This window comes from Ambystoma mexicanum, chromosome 4q (genome assembly GCF_040938575.1).
Source record: "Ambystoma mexicanum isolate Mex_15411 chromosome 4q, UKY_AmexF1_1, whole genome shotgun sequence".
Classification (NCBI taxonomy): Eukaryota; Metazoa; Chordata; class Amphibia; order Caudata; family Ambystomatidae; genus Ambystoma; species Ambystoma mexicanum.
In genome coordinates, this window is record NC_090928.1 from 139,225,403 (window position 1) to 139,249,372 (window position 23,970).

A 23,970-nucleotide genomic window follows, 5' to 3' on the forward strand; every position below is an offset into this window, starting at 1 on the left:
ACCTCTCCTGTTCCATCAACAGGCCCTCTGTACAGCTTTGGCCTCTCGCTTCTCCGTTAAAACTCAGGACATCCTGTCCACCATCTCCTCTTCCTCTCTCGGCCGCCTTTGTCAATCTCTCCCTCTCCTTTCTCCTCTTTCTTTCTAACACCTGACGAGGTTTCTAGACAAGTCCCATCTATGGAAATGTCATCGAAACAGATGCTTGCCTGTTCCTTCCAAACCATCAAGCACCACATTGACACCCCTGATCCAGCCTTGGGCGATTTCTGTAATAATTTTTTTGCCACTGGATCTTTCCCCTCTCCCAAACTCTTGGAAAAGATGGTCATCTGCCAGCTTACTCTCCACACTGAATCTCTTGGTTGTCTCCATGACTATCAGTCTGGCTTAAGAACTGCCAGAGGCACGGAAACTGCTCTCCAGAACACCTGTGAAGATCTGATCTCTAACCATGATTCCAGCATTCCTTCTGTCCTCATCCTCCTTGAACTTCCCTCTGCTTTCGACCCGGTCAACCACACCATCCTGATCAAGCACTCTGTGAGAACCTGGGCATCATGAATCGGGCCCTGGAGTGGCTGACCTCCTTCCTCTTGGACCGCCCCTCCCAGGTCCAAGTTGGTCCCTTTCACTCTGCCAACTCTCTCCACCTGTGGCGTTCCCAAGGGCTCTATCCACTCACCCTGGATTTTCAACCTCTACTTGGCCCCTTTGGCCCACCTGATCCCTACCTTCTCTAACTTTCAATGTTATGCGGATGAGACTCAGCTTTCATTGAGGCTCACCTCAGCCTACTCTCCTTTCTCACTCATTCCTGGTGTCATCTTCAACTCCACTCTCTCTTTCTCTCTTCACATCTCGGACGTCACCAAGAAGTCCCACTACCAGCTGCACCTCCTCAAAGTGACTCTTCCCTTTCTCACGTTCCCCCAGAAGCTCACTGTCTCCAGAGCTCTGGTTCTTTCTAGGCTGAACTACTGCAACAGCCACTTTCTCAATCTGGCTTCCTCTACTCTCCGCCCTCTGCAACTAATCCAGAACAGGACTGAGAGACTTATCCTTGGCCTCAAGCCCAAAGACCATAACTCTCCAGCCATGAAATCTCTCCACTGGCTCCTGGTGGCTGCAAGGATCAAGTGCAAGACCCTTTGCGTTGTCCACAAGGCTTTCTGGGGCTGGGATCCATACTACATTCAACGCTCTCTTCCAAAATACCTTCCTTCTGGAGCCCTAAGGGTTAGATGCTTCTCCAGGCAGAGAGGGGGGGGGGAGTGTAGGTCCCTCTCCCCTGCAGGTGCCTCCTCTGGAATGGCCTCCCTGGCCCTCCAAAACTTGAGCCGGACCACCTGAAGTTCCAGAAACAGCTCAAAACGTTCCTCTTCTCCTCTGCGTTCTCTCTCTCTCCGTCCCCTGCTGACCTACCTGTCTTCTGTACCAACTGGATGCTTGGTTACCCTCAGTCTCACCGAGTCCAGGCTCTTCCTTGATCAGTCACCCTTGCACTTCCTCCGGGCCTACCACGCAGTTAGGGGCTGTAACTGTAACCCTAGAGTCCCTTGTTCTGCTTGCACTACCCAGAGCTGTGCTGCCCTGGCTGCACTTACTCAGAGCATTGCTGCCTGTTTTCCCCTCACCTCTCCCTTGCACTTCCCACCTCCCCTTCCCATTGCACTTCTTGTTCTCGCACTTGCACGATCTGAATGACACAAGGCTTAGTAAAATCGTTTGTCTTGTCCTCCCTCTATTTTGCTTCCCTTGTCTTGTTGTGCCTAAAAGCACTTGTGTACAGGCTCGTTATATATGACTTACCGTATCATATAATTTTATCACAGATGCCCAGAAAAATAAACAGTGCTGCAGTAAGAAATGGCTAGACTGGCAGAACGCAAATGCCAGTCTAGCCAGGTAATTACACTTAGCAGGACTGCTTTATCAGAAATGCCCAGTTAAAAAAATTCATACCAAACTGAGGAAAGACTAGACTGACTGCACCAAAATGCAACTAATACCACATATCATGCCTGCTTAGCATGGACATAGACAACCATTATGATTTATTGCACAATCCCACCCCATCACATATCCCCTCTTCCTCCCATTTCCCTACCCCAACCTCCAAAATCAGCTCATTGGCCCAGAATTACCTCCACGTCCCTCTTCCTCGTCGCAGTGCTTATGTATGAGGTTCCAGCCTCATAGGTAAGTACTGGGATGAGGATGAGTGGGACTAGGAGTAATGAAGATTACAGATAGCTAAGTCAGGAATTACCTTCATGTACCTCTACCTCATCTCAGTACTTGTGTATGAGGCATAGTGCCTCATACACAAGTACTGCCTCATACACATGTACTGGGATGAGGAAGAATAGGGCTAGGAGTAATGAAGATTACCAATAAGTAATCAAGGCATTAAACACAAGTAGTGGTGCAGCACCATTGAGCTGACTGGGCTTCGGCACCCACCCCCTGCCCTGAAATTGTGGGCTACGTTGACTTGGCCTGGGCATCATGAATCAGGCCCTGGAGTGGCTGACCTACAGAGCAGTTGCTGGACAGAAAAGGACACAGATGTTAAACGGCACCTGGGTTCTGCTGTTAACAAAGGCCCGGCCCAGCAATGAGTAATGTACAGCATTTTACTGTAAGTACCTGCATTCAAATGCCACATTCTTTAAGCAATTGAAATTGTGATGTGGGTTTAGTACTTGCATGCCAGGGGATGGGTAGAGAGGGAACATGAGACCAGTCATTCTCACAGCAGTCCATAAGTGGGGCTTTCAGACTTAAATGAGATGGTTAACTGCTTGTAACATTGAAGCTGCACTAGAATAATCTCATTTAAATGTGTAAAGAAGTTAGATGCCCCCACACAAATAGGTTTGCTCCTCCCCACCAGACGTGAAGTTAGCACCTCTCCCAACATTTAAAGGGTTAGCCCCTCTGAAATTTAGGTTTTGTTGCACTCCTGAACTCAAGGACACACACCATTCACCATATATACACACACACACCCAGCCATCCATACATTTAAGTGTGCAACCTTTCACCATACATGCACACACACCCAGGCACCCACCCATACATGTAAGTGTGCTCACTTTCTCCATACAGGCACACCCGGGCAGCCACCCTTACATTTAAGTGTGCATACTTTCACCGTACACGCACACCCAGCCACCCATACATTTGTGTGCACCCTTTTACCAGACACTCATACATGCAGCCACCCACACATTTAAGTGTTCACCCTCTCACTGTACACACACACCCAGCCATTCATACATTTGTGTGCACTCTTTCACGAATCACTCACACACGCACACGTCATGGGGTTGAGGGGAGTCATAATACTTCAAAAATAATTTGCTTCTTTTTGAAGTCACTCTGACTTCATAAAGAAATTACTTCCGTAAAGGACTGAACCGAGGGGGCTGCAGGGGCCCCTGTTATGCCAGTGACTACAGCATGTATGGGGTTGCAATTGTATATTTAGGCTGTTGTCTTATGCTTTTTATTGACTTGTTCTATACATGAGAATAAGCCCTGCTTTCACTGTTTATATGCAATATCTGTTTTCAATGTATTTTATACAATCGACAGGAAACCTTTGATTATTATTTTGTATGTGATTTTGTTGTATTTCTATTTATTAAGATAATGGCTTTATGCTGAATAAAGAATATTGATTTAAAAAAAAAACATTGTATGTCAATGGTAGAGGTGATGTTATGCCCATTTTATTGTATTCAAATGTACAGATGTTTATAGAAATTAATATATGTATATGTAGGCATGTTCTCTGAATCTGTCATCAGGTGTACATTTTATTTCCTCCTCTTCCACTTAATAATTGAAGGACTCCTTGGCCCAGCTAAAAGGGATGCCTGGCTGCAGTTAAGGGCAGAGATTGAAGCTCTGACGGATTCCTGGTTGTCAAATGCACTAAAATCATTGTCCATTATTAGCACAAGGTAAGTTCACTTGTGCATATGGACTGCAACAGTAATTGCCAGCTTTTTGACATTTGGTATGTGTTTATTTTGTATTAGACATGGTACAATGTCATAGCCAATATATTTTATTTTTGTGTCTTCATTATTGCATAGCCTTTGCTAAAGCCATCATTTTCATGTGTACATTTACTAGAAAGTATTCTTTCCTCAGATGTTCTTTTTCTTTAAAAACGGTTGCATTTCTAGAATTCGATGATTTTTTAAAAGGCAAGTTTTTCTTGAAGCATGTATGCTATTAATAGTCCTTCAAAACAGTATTACAAGGCACAGTCTTTGATTTTAAACCCAAATGCTCTGTCCCTCTCCCCTGTGCTGTCCCTCTTCCCTGGTGCTGTCCTCCCTTGCTGCTGTCCCTCCCCCCTGGTGCTGTCCCGCCCCCCCTTATGCTGGTACTCTGTCCCCCCTTGCTCTGTCCCTCTGTCCCCTTTGCTCTGTCGCTCTGCCCCCCTTGCTCTGTCACTATATATATGGGGGGGTGGGGTAAGGGGTTGGATGATGAGGGGGTTGGAGTAGGATTATAAACTAAGAGAAACAGGTGGTTTGGGGGGCCCTCAAATTATTTCATTAGGTAAAATCACATGTAACGGTCACTCCTTCCTTCAACTGTTGTACAGTTCTACTGTTTACTGTTGCTGGTCTACCGTTCATCCATTGGATTGTTTCATTCTTCCTGTTGTTGCCACCTTGGCCTAATACCATTTCTTTAGGCTGCTATTACTCATTGCACCTAAAAACACCCTTTCATGCACATATATCCCACCTCCCTTCACTCTACACTGGGAGTAGTTGGGATACTTTCCTCTTTTATGCACCCAACGCTATAGTCTTTCGCCATGACAAAATTCCTCCTTGAAGAATTGAACAGATGTTAATAAGTCGATGAATATGTCTGTATTTCTAATTGTCAAATAAGGTGTAAAGGAAACTACTTACGAGTAAAAATTAAACACACCTTCTTGTACCCAGTTCAGTGTCCTCTGGATTAATTCTGACACCAAATAATTAACTCTCTTAAAAATTGTATGTCTCCACCAGGAACAATTTCTTTGAATATGTATTTCTACCCCCGCCCCCAGACGCCCACTGTGCTTCTCTTATTCCCGGCTTGGCCCTTCATTCCTTCGCATGCTGTAATTTCTTCCTCTCTGTGCTATCATTCCTTATCTCTATGCTAAATGTGAAATACAATAAACTACAAACGCCCAAAACTATTGGCTTTGCCAATGATTTTGTTTTTGAAGGATGCAACAGAAAGGGGTGATTTGACAAAAAAAGCCTAAAACTAGTTCCATTTACTGGAGTCTGTCCCCTCCCCATCTGATCCCCCAAGTAAACTGTGCTGCCACTCACCGGCCCACCTCCTGGCCCTGGAAATAGTTATTTCCAATTGCAGACACACGTGTAATTTCTTTTGAAGGGAAAGTTGAATTGCACAAACCCTGGTTCCCTCAAAAACAAACATAAAAAGGATTGGCACCTTAGATAGTGGCTCAGGGTGCTAATAGCGATAAATACTGCTTTTCTGGGTGTGCATGGATGGTATGCTGTGCTTGGGCCTTTGTTGCTTGGTCTTGAGGTATGGTACCAGCCCTAACTCCCCCAAAAGTGGCATTTAACGCTATATATACGTGTTGAAAATTACCCTGCATGCCGCAACGCCATACTAAGTACTAAGTTTGCATCTATGTCTTCCTTTTAACTTTGTGATCTTAGTTATGTAACTTCTGAACTCCTCAAGTGATGGGGCAGGCAGGGCTTGTGTCCAGTGCAGCACGGACTATACCCAGCTGCACAGAGACTTGTACTGAAAAGTATTTGCAGAGCCTTTTCATCACATCTATTTGTCCATTCATGCAGCTAACCTTTACATTTTACAGCCATTCAACTCAACTATTGTCTTCAGAGGTACACAAAAAATGCTGTTTTGTTGCTAATTGTATGTCTTTGGTACAAATAACATCTGGTGACATAAAAAAAACGAGTACAAAATTGCTAATCAAATAAGTTTGTTTTTCATGAAAATGTTAATTAGCAAGCTCTGCTAATCAATTTTTGAAAACGAATGCATCCCTTGCCATGGGCAGGTAAAGTACCCAAGAGTCACTTTTATTGAGCGTTCCTGTATCAGTTCACAGTTCCATAGAACTGAGGGAAATGTTAGAGGCAAATCCACACTTGTGGTAAGCACAGATCTACCCCACAGGTGAAGATGCTGAGATGATCAATGCCAGTGAAGGCCACAGGAGACCCCAAGGAAGTGTTTCAGAGTTCGGAAGATGGACTCTGCACCCAGCAAAAACAGTTTACAGAATCAGAGAAACCCCCCACACCCCAATGAAAGTCTATGGGGAATTGCAGTAAATTCTCACCTCCCAAGAATCTCTACCACAAACCAGGTTAAAATATCTAACCTGGTTCGTGGTGGAGATGGGCCCACAGGTACTCAACATCGGTACTTTTGGCAAAAACGACTCCAGCAGTGCAAAGCAACCTGTTGAGTAAGAGGCTCTTTCCCACATGTTTGGGTTTGCTAGTTTCGGTTCCTAGGACATGAATCTTGGGCCACCGAAAGTGCCAGCAACACAGGAAAGAAATACAGGCTTCTCCTAGGATCTCTACCATCAATGCAGGAGGGAATAGGGAGAAGAGGGACCCTGGACAATTGGCTCTTGCTGTTTCCTAGTTTCTGTGGTGTGCTGCGCGGGAAGCAGAGGACCTTCGTGGCAAGTGGCATAAGAATGAGCAGAGACGAGATCAGGGTTGTAATTAAGAAACAAATTGTACAAATGTATGTGTATGTGTGGTTTCGTGTCTGTAAGTGTGTGTGTACGTGAATGAATGGGATAGATTATGTTGTATGGGTGTACGTGCGTATGAGAAAGTATATGCATGTATTGTATAGGTGTGCATGTGAATGAGGGAGTGTATGCTGTTTGTGCTGTGCATTTGTTTCACGGCAGGGGCCTCTGGATGGGGCTCATTATATTATGCAGCTAGATTGGCCTACATTGCGGTTTGTTGGGCGTTGTTGCAAATCCATCTCTGCTATATTAGTGCAGCCAGTATGCAAGTGTGAAGTGGCATGCATTATTTACTGGCATTTTGGGCAAAGCCAACAGGAGTTTGTTCTTACGTAGGGGTATTAACATATATTGGCAAGTACAGAATTGACATGCTTTCTTATATTGTTATCACTGGCATTTTGTTCAAGCAAACGTGTATGTTCTTATATGGGAATACTGGCATATATTGGTGCTTCCAGCATGGAATGTATAGGCACAACCAGCATGGAAATGCTATTTCAATCTGCCATATTGTGGGCAGGGTCGCCACCAAGGGGTGACCAAGGGAGGCCACCCTCATAAAAATGCTGGCCCCCCATCAGCCACCCCGCGAAAAAGCAAAAAAGAAAATACTTTTTTTTCACACTGATTTGTGTACGGACAAATAACATGCACAGTTCAGTGCGAAAAAAAAGTATTTCTTTTTGGCTTTTTTTTTGCGGTCTGGGGTCAGGGAGCAACGTATGATGGTGGCCCCCTATTGATGACTGATCACACATGCTCAGCCAGTGGACCCTGAGTGCGGGCATGAGGTGGAGTAGTAGAAAGGCATCATTTGAGAGATACATGTGGGAGAGAGGACGCAAAAGATGGGAGGGAGGAAGCAAGAGCAGGTGGACTGGGGATTCAGCGACTACAGAGGAGGTGTGGGGGGTAGAGAAAGCACATGCAGGGAAAGTGACGGTTCCCACTCCTTCCAAGTCATGGCGTAAATTAGTTACATTTTCCTTTCGAGTTGGGTCCTTCTATCTTCTGAACAAACGAGCAAAAAACTTGCTGAGATTTTAATTTTAGCCGTTGTCCTTACAGAACACCCTCTTTCTCTCAGCCCACTACATAGAGATGTATGAACATGAAACCCTTCACTCCACACTACACATTATTATTAGTACTGAGTGCACACGAGAATAAGCACTGGAGCTGTGGCAGTGAACGTTTTTGTTGTTGCTCTGGGCGAAAGGCCATTGTGTCATCCCATCCAGACACAGGCCCATGCATGCCGCAAACATCACGGCTACGTGGACTACTTCCCCCTCAGGTTTTAAACTATCTTTTTAAAACATACCTGGGACGATAATGAAATGACTATAACAGGGAAGACTAAAGTTTAAGACCGCCATGCACCTCTGCCGCCAAACACTCACACACACACGCCCACGCATTGAGCAGGTCATCATTGCTTCAGCTGTGCACACTTTCAGCCCATTGAACACGGGATGTGCCATTACTCACAAGCATTGACAACCACAATCTCCACTGCCAAAGGAGACAATAAAGATTCTTCAGCAAGAATACTACAACTCAACATGTAGTGAAGGTCCCTGTACAGCTGAATTCATGATACCCTTGGGAAAATAAAAAGATCCCTGGGTGACTGTGGGGAGCATGTGTTACCAGGATATCTTTATAATATCTTTATAATTATTATAATTATTCTTTTATAACGCGCTTTACACCAGAGAGGTATTCTAAGTGCAAGACCAGGATTTGAACCTGTGTTGCTATGTGTGTTGTCTAACTGCCAAGTTGCCCCTGAGCTATCCCCCCCAGTCTATGTAAATTATAGCATTATTTGCTCCTATTTGTACCTTTACTCAACAAAGCAACAAAGGGCTGCTAAATTGATGTATGAACTGGGAGGCCAGGCCAATTCCAGCTCCACTGAAGCAATTTGTGTGATTCTTGGCAAATCACCTTATATCGCTTGTCCTAAATCCCCTCATTTGGCACAATTGGGAGCATTCAAAATAACTTAAACCCTGTTTCAAGCACTACATGAAAACTAAAAAGTACCTTTTTACTATAGAGTTTTTGCTATCCCCAAACAATGTAGATATGCAGTAGCTGTCCCTCATGAAGGCTAATGGATATTTAATTATTTAACTGCTTTGTGTAGGGAACCCAAGTGAAAGTAATTCAGAACTGGAAACAAAGAGTGATGCTGAGAGCACTATAAGAACATGTTTATTACCATGCCGCGTCTGCACGTACTAGGAAAAGTGGATGTATGTTTGATGCATAATTATAAGCAAGTACTGACCCAAACAAAGGTTAAGGTGTATAAGAGGGATAAACCAATTCCATAAAATGTAATTTAAACACTGGAACATCTGTACAGTACGTCTCAAAATTGGGAATTTGCACTTCCACTCACAGATGGCTGCAGGAAACAAGCCTTGCTTTCAGTGCAGACATGGCTGTGCATGCAATGCCTACCCACGACCGCCACTATCCTGCAATGGTTCCCACAATGAACAAGTATCGGAATAAGCACACTGTGCATATCTAGACCCTCAGAACATGAGAGGCCACTGCAACACTAAACATATAGCAAAGGCGAAAGGCAAGAACACATGAACGGGCACTCATCTTGCAGAAACGCAGACAAGCAGACCGCAGACAACATGGCGGTATACGCACCCTGAAATAAACCCAGCCTGGGCCTGGACGCGCGCATTTCTGCTTTATCTCGCGCATCCAGCCAGGCTGTGTTTATTTCGGGGTTACCATCCTCGGCTCGCTGCATGTAGGTTGTTGTGCGCAAAAGGCTTTTAGGAACAATTGGGTAGGGTCTGGCCGGTGGTTTACATCTTCGGTTCACCATCGCCAGAGCTAGAGGTTTTATTTTGTTGTTGAATTGAAAATAGTGTTTCTTTAACGACGATATGCATTTTATTTAATACAAACATGCGTACAGTTCTTTCCATTTCTGCAGAACTGTCAGGATGTGGATATCTTTTGGTGTGTATTCTAAAGGCACTTCCATGGTGCCTCCAAGTATCAAAGATTGATGATACTCCTTGAAATGTCCCTTTCTGTGAAGTCACTTCTGTTGGTGCAATCCATATGCACATTTGAAGGTTTGCATGTATTTTGGCCCAGAGCGCCTGGACAGAGCTCTAATAGATGAGTTCCCTGCATCTGTAATGATTCTGCAATTTTGTTTTTTTTTTTTGTTATGCGTTAAAAACCATCTGCCACAAATGTTACCAAAAAAGTAGATTGGGGCCGGTGTGGGCGGGCTGGGGGCACGAATGAGACTGTATGGAATTGCATGCACTGCATTTGGGGGGAAAGTAGCAGGACTTTTTTAGTGGCTCGCACCCACACTCTTGCAATGCTGGATACTCCCCTGACCACCACCATAGAATATGCTCTTGCCTCATCCACACTATGTCCACTCGAGCTTCGTACCAGTTTGCTTCCTCCCAGAATAATATGATTGAGACACTTTAGCAAACTGTCTTTGCCTGCTATATTTCCAAAACACCCCTTTTATTGCTGAATAATGTGGGTCTGACACCATGTGACCTGGGATTTCATACCAGAAACGAGCACATTTGAAGCTTGTTCCCACTGATGAACTTCCTTGAGCACTTAGCGCTTTGTTCTTCTTAGTCACCACTGCTTTTATACCTTGCGCTGCTGGAAGTGGATCTGGGGGTATTCTTAATAACGCTTACTGCCTCTTTGCCCGAGCAGTTCATTAATGTGGTATGTTTGGGTCCATCCGAAAATGTGTTGCCACTCATTGCTAGTAAATAAAACTTGAACAAATCTTCCCACTCTGTAATGGGTTCTAGCGGACTGTCCAACAACTTGGCTGAAGGTGTTAGTCCCAGGCTTGCCATTCTGTGTTCCTTTTCTGCAACGCTCCCTTTCCACAAAACAGGATAATTCAGCTGTTCTCTTCCACAATCTTTACTCCACGTGGAACATTCTCTGCTAACTTGGTCTTTAGTGGCTCCACACTTACCGTGTACACTAAGTACATCTACCTGAGTAGCCACTCAGATTTGGCTGGGCTCTTCCTGGTGTGGTAGCAACATGTACCATCTGTAACAACATGTAACATCTGTATGTTTATGCGTTGTTTACTGAATTAACGATGACTAGTTGCACATATGGCATATCATATGTCTTTGCGCTATGGTCTTTGGATGGGCTGTGCATGAATACAAGAGGAGAAACTATGTGGATTCCCTATTAGTGGTATTCAGTGTTATAATTTGTTTATTTTTTGATGTATGCATGTGGAGTGTTTTGCTTGTAGCATAAGGATTTTTAGAGGTTGGGGTCTCATGGGCTGTATTTTGGGATTGTATGCATGTTTGTATCTGGTACTGGTATTAGTCTATGCGCATCAGATAAATTAATTAGTTAACTGTTAAATAATACATGGAACTAGATCAATATGCAATTCGTTAACTCTCATATATACATAGTTTTCAACTGGACTATATACTACATCAGCATAAAAGATTTCCTGAAATTCAGTTGTGTTTGTTTTGGTGTTCCACCCCAAGATTTCATGTGGCCTCATCAGGCCACCCCTATGAAAAATGTCTGCGGGGGCGGGGGGGGGCACTGATTGTGGGAAAAGTTATCATGTATCTGTGCACTTTTAATGACTTGCGTATTTTGAATTTCTTAATGAGTGAACTTAAAAAACAGATTGGAAACTGTGGCTTTTTACCCATTTCATTCCAAAAAGTGTGCTGTAAAATGCTCTATTTTAACCCATTATCGTTAGCAAATTTATCAGGTGGTTGGGAGAGACCTCTCCCCTGGCCCCCCCTCCCCCGATCCCTTTTTGGTTGGTTTGTGCTCCCTCACTATGTTCGGTCGCTCCCACATATTCATGGGAAACATTTACGCCCCATCAATTAAAAAATCACCAGCTGCCACTTAACAAAATTCCAAGAAAAAAAACAGGACTGAGTGGCTTTCTCATGCATGGAATTGTGAAACTTGAGAGCTCTGCATACTCGTAGCACTACTAGTCCGGTTAAAAAACACCAGAGATTTGGTATCATTGTACCGGAGTCGCCTTAAAATTGCTCCCGGTTGCAGATTAAACTAGTGAGCTATGTTGCAACAAGGCTGGGTTGATTTCAGTTCATGCACGCCACTTGTTAAGATATAACAAGCTTTGTAAAGGGAATGTAAATCGAGAAATGGGAGTTATGTCGGCCTCGCTGTACTAGGAGCATGTCCTCTGTTTGGTGGGTTCCATCATACTGCTGCAGTTCAGAGCAGTCAGTCTCCCTCATGCTCCAGCACGGTATATCTGCAGAGACACAAAGACCGCTCAAGATATACAGGAAGTGGCTTTAAAAGCATAGATTCCTCTTTGCCCGATTCATCATGGGCTGCCTCCGTCTCCACATTGCACTTCATCTCCTGGCAGTTGCAGGTTTTTGCCACGGTGTAGTCTCTCCCGTTGCTGTGTGTACAGTCCTATGCCAGTCTGCCCCACTTGTTCCCTCTGATTGGAGGTACTGAACCTGCCAGGTGAGGCTCTTTTTAAAAAACTATGTATTAATGCAATGCTGTCTTGTGTGGTCTCCTGCAGCGGTGTGCCGTGTACATTTTATCGATCTGGCTGCCTTTCTAATTCTGCGTTTTTGCTCTTCGATTTTGGACTCCTTTGATCAGTCTTTTTGGGTCACTCTTAACGAAAATCCGTAGTGCCCCTCTGGTGGTGGTAAATAATTGAACTAGTTGGTGCCAAAAGCAAACGTTGATCGTTGTGGCAGTAGAAGGTTAGTACAGAGGACATTATTTTGACTCTCAACTATGGACTTATTTTAGCCGCGTTTGTTTGTGGACGGCTCAGCAAGTGCAGGAAATGAAGTGTGCTTCACGAGATCCACGTTTAAGTAGTGGATACTGTTGGGTGTCAAAAAATGTTGTTATCCGAGATAGATATCGCAAACTTCATTTTCTTTCCTCGCATCAACAGTGACAATTTTTGAAGACTTATCAGCGAGTAAGTCATATTTTCTTAGCTTTATTTTAATATCCCCTCACACTTTATAGTACCACAACTCTGTCTAAATGCATGTCTGCAATACTTTTGATGAATAAACTTAGCATTCAGGTGACACATTCATCTGACTTTTAAATTATGTCTTATGTGGCTACATTGCTGTGGCGGGCATCAGTGAAAGGCTGCACCTTCCCCGTAGTATTTGCTGCGCTCTCCGCGTGGCCATAACTGGAGCGTACAGTACTGGCTCTACTGGAATACCATTGACAGTCTGACTGCACCTGTTCCACAGCACAAGAAACCCATTGAAACCCTGCACTTATCTCATGGAATCCTTTGATTATTTCGGCGCAACCTGTGCAGAAAGTTGCATGTTTTTCTTCTGAAGACTTTGCCATCCAGTAGTATTCTGAGCCTTTTGAGAGTTGCACAAGTGAGCCGCGTGACTTTCAGGTGAGTCCCCACCCCCCCAATGTCTCCTCCAGGAATAGGCTCAGCGTGTGAATCTATAGTTGACGTCATGGTACAAATCTACAGTTGCAGCTAAGTAACACTTTTCCTTATGGCTTGAATGCAGTCTCTCCCTCCAAGTTTTAGAACGAAATACTCACTTCCTAGAGAGACAATCCGAACCATTGTCTTTATTTGGGCTGAAAGCAGTCAGCTGGGTGAGGAGGGCTTCTGTTACCCACTAATGTCACCTGACCCGGCCGGCGTCCCTGGTGGTCCCATTCCTTTGATTGAGGAAGACACACAACCTTTTTATATTTGGTGTGGCTAGCGCCAGGAATATGATCTCCCGAAAAGAAGTAATGAATAGCATCCTGGCGGGAAGACATGCTTAGCATAGAAGGACTGCTTAGCATGCGCAACTAATTCAAATGTGCTGCCCCGAATAGCGCGCGCCAGGCTTGCTACAAGTCACCCCGGGCGTCTGGATGCTTAACAGCGCAGCCATCATATGAAGACTTAAGCAGATGCGTCCCGCAGATATTAATACAAAGTGTTGAATTAGAAACGCACGTGGAGATGTGGACGGGTGTATTTACACATTTTTACAGTTCTGACCCTTGGGTTCCTGATAAAAAGTCCCAGGGCCACAGCCAGCCTTATCAGTGACCTAGGGAATGTTTAGCACTAAAAAACGAAGTTTAGAATTAATCAAGTGTTGACATATTTGTGCATGAAACACAACTTTAGGCTCATAGAATTAATGTTAATTTTCTTTTATTTTGTGTTCGATAATTATTAATATCCTTATCGAGTGTCCCGTTTGCTTTCTAGCACACCCTGGGAGTGTGGTGAAGCCCTTTATCAAATGTGCTTGTGTATCTCCTTATTTAGTTATTGAACCTGTTAGGAGTGTCTTAAAGTTTAATATATGTGTTTTTCTCTGTAGGAGTAACTGTGTAAATGTCCTGGTAACAACAACGCAACTTATCCCTGCACTTGCAAAAGTATTGCTGTACAGTTTAGGTGGCGCTTTTCCGATAGAAAATATTTACAGTGCAACTAAAATAGGTAAGCATGCTTAATTATTAAGTAAACTTGGGGTTCACTGTTTAAATGCACTTTTAACTCGTGTGTTTGCTGGTTTTCATGAATGGTGTCTGCCTTGCTGGCGCTCCTTGAAGCACTTGCCAGAGCAAGAGATTGTATAATGTGTGTCCGCTGTTGGGCAGCAGGGCCAAATGACACACAGTACACACCGTACACTGCCACCAGCACTTGTTAGAGGGGTGACATCGTGTCTATAACTGAATATTAACCTCATTTTCACTTTTGTATCTAACTGCATACATACCCTTCAGAGGTTCATACTTTCTTTCCAGCTGTTCAAGTCTTGTTCATATATTTTTCTTATGTGCATTTATTTTGTGCAGCATTACTTGTTAAGGCTGCTCAATAAAGGGGGACTAAAGAGGTGCCAAAGATGCCTGCTCCCATAGGTTGCCCCCATACCAGCTGCATATGCACGGGTAATTATAGGTATCATTTTAATAGGAATTCTGGGACCAGTGGCATAGTAGCGAAGCATTGATTCACCGACGGAAAAACCCACCGACCAATCCAAACCCATGAGACAGTGGTGATTTTTAGCACCCACAGGGACTACTTGTTGGATGCAGTCACAATACACAGAGATGGCACTTATGTCTTCGTCTAAGCCAGTGACGAACACCTTCATTAAGTTTGGAAAGTTCCTAATTCTCCAAGCTCCACTGCACTAGAATACACTGACCGAAGACTGTATACTAAGGGCCAGGTTCTCAAACCTCTGAGACATTAGATACACAAGTGTTGGTGCAGCTCATCACTTGTGCCAAAAACAGGGGCACCGAAATGCACAAAGGGCATCTGAATGTGTGCACCTGCAGTTTCAAGGTGTTGGAGACAACGCAATTGCAGCGGAAGAGGGTATCCAATGTGTGACAACGGTAATGGATGGGGCCATGCGTGTCTTGCATTAAACCTGTGCCTTTCATGGTATTGCTAAGGGTATCCCGTTGCTTTCCCAACAGTAATTACTTAGAAGAAATTACTTCAACAAATATGGGTATTTATGGGTTAAGAAGTAAAAAGAGGGTGAAGAGGGTATTGGGGAGGGGAAGTAATGAAGGGGAAAGAGGGGTTGGGGGGTAGCCCAAAATAAAAACAACATTTAAAGTAAAATGTCAAAGTAATTACTTCATAGTAAATTATCACAAGGTAATTACTGTCGATGAAATGACCTGGAACCATTATAGAGATCGCATGCAGTCCCATGATCTTAACTGTCAATTCTGGTATTCGGGAAAACCCATAATGAGGATTTTATCAGCTGCATTAGACTGTTTTGCCATGAAAGCACTCGATTGAGTAAGGAATTTGGGTTTAAGCTCTGTAGGGCAGTAGACAGAGGTGATCAGTACACCATTGTGGGTGTTAGGGCAGGCTTTTAGCACTAGGTTCAAATGGTGTGTGGCTCCTGTCATGCATGATGTGGCATTTTAAACTATTGGATACAACCAGGACATTTTTTTTGTCCTTTTTGTTAATTTTATTTACCATGGTTGAGTCAATCGGAATAAAAGGGTTGATGATTGTGGTGAAATTATCTGAGAAGCATGGTTCTATTGAGGTCAAGCATGCTCATTTTTTGGCCTACACAATGTTTTATGTTGGAGGCATTGTTAATTGTAGATCGAGCATTAGTGCATCTGGGTTGGAGGTTATTCAAGCCATAAGGTGGGGCTGGGTTATCCCAATTGTATTTAGTAGCTGCAAGGAGATTTAGATCATGGAACACGGACTGGGTGAAGGGGGTCTGGTCTAATGGTACTACCTTCCTGGGTATAGCCCATTTCTGATGTTTGTTCTTAGCTTGTGTCACATTTGGTTCCCACTCTTCCTCTGAGTCACAGGTTGGGTCTGGAAGGTGCCGGGCTCGGGAGATCTGCTGAGACGGGACTGAAGCTGCAAAAGTTGGCGTGGTGTCTCTTTGCAAAAGACCCGTTGGGCAGGAAGGAACATGAAACATTTGTCCAACCTTCCGAGGTTTGACAAATGTTTGTGTGCCTTGAATGATGACTTCTCATAGATGCTGATTTTATAGGACATTGACTGGGAGAAGAGCTCCTGAAGGTGTCTGTGGCCCCCAGGAATTGTAATAGTCGGCATGGTGATAAGCATTGCATCTGTATAGTGCATGTATTTATTATTTGCTTGTGAGGAGACGAGCAAGTGTGTTTTTGTTCCTGTTTTGCTACAGGTATAGCAGTTTCTTTTCCCCCCACATGCCTCAACACCGCTCCTGGAACTAGAAACTGTGTGTTCACTAAATCCATTGCGTTTATAGCGTGCCTCTAACAGAAGGCTTTGTTGTTCAAACTTGTGTGACTGGGGAATGGTTCACAATGCCAATGCATGCCATGTTTGAAAGGCAATGCACCAAAAGGCTGTCCAGGAGCAGGAAACACATGTGTCGACTGCATTGGAGCAAGCCATTCTTGTTCCTTCCCTCGTTCCCCTCCAAACTCTGGCACCAATTGTCACCTAGGTGGCCCAATGACCCTGGCGCTGACCCTGCTGTTCAACCATAACAGAAGGATACGTTCAGGAAGTACAAGAGATCCAGGTTCCGAAGTGTCTTCTTCTTTTGGACCCCACCTTAAGAGGCGACACCATAAAAGCCGGTCATTGAACTCTGAGAGCATAGTTCTCAGAATAAATCAATTGCGTAGTGACTACCTTTTCCCTACAAGACCTCCATTTTGGCTAAAATGTGGACTTTCGATCAGTCCATGCTTGCCATTTTCCAGCCAATCACCCTGAAGCCTGCAGAGCTGAACTGTGTGGACACAAAACACCATACCACTCTGGGGTCAGTCTTTTGGCGATCACTTCCAGGGTCTGCTCCGTGTTAACATCACTGAAGATCGGTTTCAGCAGAGAGGCTCCCCTGGCAGTCTCCTGGCTTAGAGTCAGGCACTGTTCTCTGCACCAAGCTGGCTATTGTCTCCAGTGCTGGAGATATATGGCATCCAGTGACTGTTGATGCTGCAAGCTCAAGCCCATTTTGAATGACTCTTTTGATGATGATTGACCAGTGCCTTCCCACTTCAGCATCCTCATGCACTTATAACTGATGGAACCCTTAGTCACTTATATGCCCACCCCTGATTTAAATGTATAGGATTTGCATGAGGCCACAGAGTTGGGTACATCCCCTGATTTAGATGTTTTCATTGCCAAGAGGCACTGTTCTTTTATGTGTCTTGGTCCATGGTGTACTCGGCTGAGACTCCTATTTTGTTTTTGGTTTACTAGAGGACAGAAAGCCAAGGCCATTACTAAAAAGAATATCACTGGATGGTCATGTGCATCAAGCGCTGCTATGAGTTGTTGAACAAGGAGGTTCCCAACAGCATTAGATTTGATTTGAATTTTTGCATTTGTAGAGTGCACGTAACAAACTCAATCGTATATTGGCACAGATGGTGTAAACTGGGTAGATAATGTAACGAAGTTTAGGATCCCCAAAAAAAAGGGGATCATCTACCTAAAGAGAAAAGTTTTCAGTGCTTGGTGAAATTGCAGGAGAGAACTCGTGGTCGTAAATTGTAGCGGTAGCGATTTCCACAGCCTGGGGCCAAAGACAGCAAATCTTCTGTCACCTCGGGATGTATAGGTAGAGTGAGGAATGATCAGGAGATGGCTATTGCTAAAGCGTAGTTGTCTCACAAGATGGTATGGTTGAATTAGCTCCCTTAAATACAGAGGGGCAATGCCATTTACGCATTTAAAGACAATACAGGCTGTCTTAAATTTGATGTCGTCAGCAATTGAGAGCCAGTGTAGCTCCCTACGATATGGAGACACATGAATAGATTTATGTAATTTAAAAATCAGTCTAACAGCTGCATTCTGAGCTCTCTAGAGCCGCTGAAGCTGTTTAGAAGGAATGCCTAACAGTTGACTATTACAGTAGTCAAGATGGGCACTAGTTAGTGCCCCGACTACCGAAGCATGATCCTCTTTAGGGATGTAAGGAAGTGCCTGACGTCATAGTCTCAAAACAAAATGGACTGCTTTGGTCTTAGCTCCCACCTGTGTTTCACTGCCAAGATCTTCTTGCCGCATGCATCCCAAATTTGTAATCTTTGATACGAATTTCAAACTTTTCCCCAGCAATGTTGGAACAGGCAGTTTCTTAGCAGTCGTCAGCAAATGCTTAGGACCAAAAAATATAAGTTCCATCTTAGCAGCATTAAGCTGTAAGTAGTTATTTGACATCAAGTTGCTCACTTCTACCAGACATTGCTCCAATTTGCTGAATGCTTCCTGAAAATTAGTAATTTGTACAAATATTTGCGTGTCATCAGCATAATAATGGAAATCCAGTCCATAGCGTTTTAAGATTTCCAGAAGAGGTCTGATATACAAATTAAATAGCAATGGAGACAGGGAAGATCCCTGGGGGACTCCACAGCTCAGATGGATGAGATCTGACAGCATTAGGTCCCATTCTGGTTGGGTGGCCATGTGCAGAGGAGAATTTCCATGCAGGACGTCTGTCTTGCTGCCTCTTGTTCTTGTCTGCATACAATAACTTTACTAATTATCCCTGACTAATGCCATAACAGAGCACAATGTCCAATTTAGGCAGTCACCTTGGAGCAATTTCTCATCTGGTTTCCTGTAGTCTCCTTACCGTCATCTTCTATTATTTTATGGTTTTGGAGCCTTTTAAAAGATGAGAATCGGTTGGATAGGGGAATACAATAAAGGAATACATTACCTGGCTTCATTATCATGCGGGGTGGGGCACCTGCCAATCAAGAGGCTGGGAAAGCAGGCTTGCATCGACAAAATAAACTTGCATTCCGTTCCTCCCCAGTCACCAATGTTTTGCTTATCCCTCAACCTACTGAAATATTAAGCTTAATCGAGCCTGTTTTGCTTTTATAGTTGTCCTACTTTTAAAGTTACTTTTTTCACCTTAGTGAGTCATGTGAATTTGTATTTAACTGAGGTATGGGAGCACGTATGGTTCCATATGTATATGTGCCAGCTATTCCTTAGCCGTTACTGGCGATGCTCATAAATAAGTGGCGCACTGTTCATGGCGTCATGCCGCACCATTTGGTTGCAACTTTAAGATTACTGAATGCAGAGAGCACCTTGAGCTATTTTAAAATGAGAAATCTGTGTTCGGAAGATTGTACCCTTCAGAAAGATGAAAAGTACTTTGTTTGTTACTTAATCATCAGTTTAGAGTCTCAACTATAAAATCTTTCATTGACTTTCTTTCTCGAACTGCCTCCAATTAATATTTTGGGAATCTAGTCATAATCTTATCACAGAAATCTCCTCAACAATGATCTAGACCTGAACTTCCACAACATAATATTGACGTGAAAAGAATTGGCGTAACCCACCATCAAGGATTTGACCACAGATATTTCTCAGGATGTTGTTAGACTATTAAATTGTCCATTCCAAGAATAAGTGGAGTTAATTTGGAGAGAGGGCTCCAATTTATTTGGGGAGAGGGCTCCACCAGCAACACTTATCTCCAAATATGCAAACTGGCATTACAAATGAAAACTAACCCAGTCCTTGAAAGGGTATGGCATACTGCACTGTGGCATAAGCCAATTCCTTTTAAATTGATGTTGTGGTATGAAAATACCTAACATATTTCAAGGATGTTGCTGGGGAACGTTTTGTAAAGAGATTAGGATACTGAGGGTTTCTTGTGTTGAGATTGTAATAGCCTATGGAGCAGTGTAAATGGCAAGATACATCAATTGCTAAAAAAAATACTTTGGAGACCCCACAGAATTTTTGTTTTACTTGCCTACGAAGCATTGGTATGGAAAAAATACTAAGTAATCCTTTCAAATAATTAAATCAATTTGGCTTGTATTTTGGAGAATAAGAACTGCATTGTCTTTTCAGGAAAAGAAAGCTGTTTTGAACGTATAGTGTCCCGATTTGGCACCAACATAACGTATGTTGTGATTGGAGATGCCCGCGATGAGGAGCATGCAGCGAACCAGGTAACTTAGCGCTGAACCTATCTTGTTTATTTTCCAGGGAAAGAAAGTTGCTTTGAGCGAATAATGCAAAGGTTTGGCAGAAAAGTAGTGTATGTTGTAATTGGGGATGGTGTAGAAGAAGAACAGGCAGCAAAGAAGGTAATATCTTGCATAATATTGGTGTGAAATTTAGTTACTAGTGCAAGCCTTTTTGTCTGCGTTACCCAGCTTTGCACCATGTCCGGTTCCAACCAATATGTTAACCAAATGGAAAAAAGCGGCCTGAGCATGCACATAGCTATACATTAAGTTGAAAATTACAACCATTTGGATTCCAGCATTTGTTAATGCGCCTTGTGCGCTAAGGTATGTTACTGAAAATAAGACTGAACTAAATAAATGTCCATCCATTGGACTTTCGACAAAATTAGGTGTCTTTAAACCATCAAGGCAGGACAATTAAGCAGAGGACAAATAATGTGTGGTTGACAAAATAATAGGTGAAAAAGGTGGACATTGGACACAGACCCGAAAGAAATACAATGGACAGAAAAAGTGTCTTTCATCCATCTACACACTTCCAATTAAAATATAATATATTAATGTAATATGTCTGCCATATTAGTGAAAATAAGTTTCTCAATACATTATGGAGGGTGGTGCAAAATAAATCCTGCTACTGCATTTGTATAAAGCCCGAGAATAGAGTACGGTAAAATGCTTTGAATCGGTGAGCAGAGTATTTGCACGGCCCTTCATGAGCCTTGACTCCTTAATGAACATTCATATAACTGATGTTCTAGCATCTTCTAATGCATTTCTTTCAAGGCAAGGGCAATGCCTTATGAGTGACTTAGCCAAAGGGAAGAAATGAAGACCCTGCTCTTTCATTAATGCATATGTTCTTTGCAATCATTGGTTCACATTCTTAAAATTCCATATGGTAGACTATTAACAACACACTACAATTTACATCTATTTGGGCCTTTTACATATATACCAGCATAGTTTATAGAGCTAGGTGTATGCAAATACTCAAGTTGGTGCAAGAATTAGTGTTATCTGCTGTTACACCACACATTTGCAAACAATATAGTGCTACCCAGGATTATATTTAATGGGCAACAGGAACTTATTCTAGTCAGTAGTAAATTAAATATCTAAGGTATACAGCAGTGTGATGAATCTAAAGGGCCAGTCTGGTATTTGAACAATATTCCTGAGAAGTAAAATCCTTCCACCACTGTACCGGTCCAACGAGATGCAGGTGCAGCCATGTTTTATTTCCTTAAGCTAAAATAAGTAAAATGCTGTTACCAAATGGTTCCCTGATACGAATTTAAAGTGTTTATATGGCAGTAAAAGCAACTGTGTAAATGAGACCGACCTATGTGCACGAAGAGTGCTTGTGCTCCAGTACCTGATAGAATTGAAATATTATGCCAAAGGTGGGTGTTGAATGAGACACACACCACCATAACCACACTGCTTCGGTGCCCTCCTACTGTGAGGTGAAATCAATGTTACACAACAATGCAGTATACGTGTTTAAAATATTCTTAAAACCTCTTATCCTGTTCATTTAACTTATACATGGAATTAATTTCTGCAAAACATTGGAGGTTCTCATGTAGGGTTCAGTAATGACCTGTAATCACAGGTTTGTTTGAACTCGGTCGGACTCAGTTACACAACATGCTTTTACAACTGTATAGATTCTTTAAATAAGTGGTGATGGTATAAAGTTGTAGCCTAGTGTGTTGCGCAGGAAATGCTTGGGTGGTGTAGTTTTTGTTTTGCATGGTTTTGTGCTATGCGGTTTGTGTGGATGTGACATAGCGACAATAAAATTGTGTTGACAAATGTATCTGAATTGTGAAACCTGGAAATAATGCATTTCCCAAAGGTCTTATACGCTTCTCCAGATTTGCGATTCAATCTCATATCTCTTTTTCCAAGTTTTCTTGTATGCATCTTTGATATAAAAATATGCACTGTTTAATGCATTGCAGGGCTGGGCTTGTAAGCACTATATAGAAAAATCCTCTCCGGTATTCAGGAGATCCACAATTAATATGCATTATACAAAATGACATAAAGTGTATTGTAATTGAGGTTGTTTGCATGTTTTTGGTATTCATGCAACCATGCCCTGATTTTAGACTTTTGGTGGCTATACGGTACCAGCCCTAAAGAGGAAGCTGCTATTGAGTTGAAATGAAGTCATTTATATTGAGGTGTGACCGTTGCTGTTTTTCCTTCCTCCAACTTCTTCTGATGAACACAGCACAACATGCCTTTCTGGAGGATATCAAGCCATTCTGACCTCTTGGCGCTACATCAAGCACTGGAACTAGAGTATTTGTAACTGTGTTCTGTAGTTGGAGAACCTTTTTTTTATAATTCAAGTACACTGAATTTCTGTGTGTGATCCAAGCTCTTGCTTTTTACACACACATGGATTGTCTTAAAAAAAGGGAAGAACTCTTAGTGACTGAAGAGGAATTCAGATTGTTGAAAGGAGTAAACATTTTAGTGCTGCATAAGGAAACTCTATGGTCTTACATATGCAACATTTTACTGAACAAAAACTATGGAGGTTGCTGGCACACACCGAACGATCCCTAGGCAGAGCGAGGACAGCCTTTGGTACAGGACTTCTGCCAGCCTATCACCAACATGCGTTTTCTGACCGACGAGGTGGTGTTCAACATTCCTCAACACGGGATATATCTCAACACTGAGGTTTGAATCAGACTTTATCCTACCTAACCCAGAAAATATGAATTGGAATGCACTCGGACTGTGTGACGACAATCATGTCTAGACCTGTAATTTGTGTAAATTATTGATGGAAATAATTTACTGTGATCGTTCTAGCAGCTGACTTTGGAAGTGGATGCAATTTTTCCTTTTTTTCTTTTTTTGGGGTCGGGAAGGAAATATATTATTGTCTCTTTTATAAGTTTGGCGATCAGAATGTGTATAATGATGTGTTGTGCCTTAAGAGGAAAAGACAGTGTTTGTGTGTTACAATGTAATTTTGGTTAAAAATATGTAGATACAAAAAATCTTTTGTGATCTTTTTTTTTTGACATGACCAAATTTCAAGTTCACGTTATTGGCGGGGAAAACTGCATCATAAATAATTATTTGCTGCAGTTTATAAAATAAATAAAGACAAGTATGTGTTTTTATTTGGATCATTAATGCTTCTTTTCGCAGAAGAGCGCCAGACCCTGCAAGCAGAAAGTAAGTTTGTTGATTAACATTTTTCGTATACTTTGAGTCATCACGATAAATCATATCGCCCTTTGTTCTGAGATGGTGTCTTTATGTTAGCAATATTTTACTCTTTACTGCAAACTTTTGATATTGTTCATAGGCTGTTCTGGTATGTTGTATTTTGCTGATGTCAAGTTTCTCTGCTACATCAAGTAGGTCACATTACTCAATTGTGGCCCTCCTGAATTATTTTTGGCACTACAACATAGTCGTGGTATATCATGGAAAAGATGTATTCTGAAGCATCTGGAGGGGCATACATTTATTCATAAGTTTAAGCATCAGTGTGGGAGCCAGGAAACACTGTTTCT

General features: G+C 42.8%; 1 protein-coding gene across 9 annotated transcripts in view; it reads left to right on the forward strand.

Moving 5' to 3' along the window:
* Window positions 1-23,577, forward strand: part of EYA4 (EYA transcriptional coactivator and phosphatase 4) — an 818,352-nt gene extending 794,775 nt beyond the window's left edge. For 3 of the 9 annotated variants that reach the window (XM_069607659.1, XM_069607665.1, XM_069607663.1), the window contains 4 exons: window positions 3,860-3,974; window positions 14,251-14,372; window positions 20,433-20,533; window positions 22,662-22,889. In XM_069607659.1, coding sequence (XP_069463760.1) covers window positions 3,860-3,974; window positions 14,251-14,372; window positions 20,433-20,533; window positions 22,662-22,742 — 419 coding nt within the window. In that variant the 3' untranslated portion in view covers window positions 22,743-22,889. Of the gene's footprint in view, window positions 1-3,859; window positions 3,975-14,250; window positions 14,373-20,294; window positions 20,396-20,432; window positions 20,534-22,661 lie in introns of all 9 variants that reach the window. The other 6 variants (XM_069607662.1, XM_069607666.1, XM_069607661.1 and 3 more) reach the window with 4 other exon arrangements.
* Window positions 23,578-23,970: the final 393 nt, after the last annotated feature.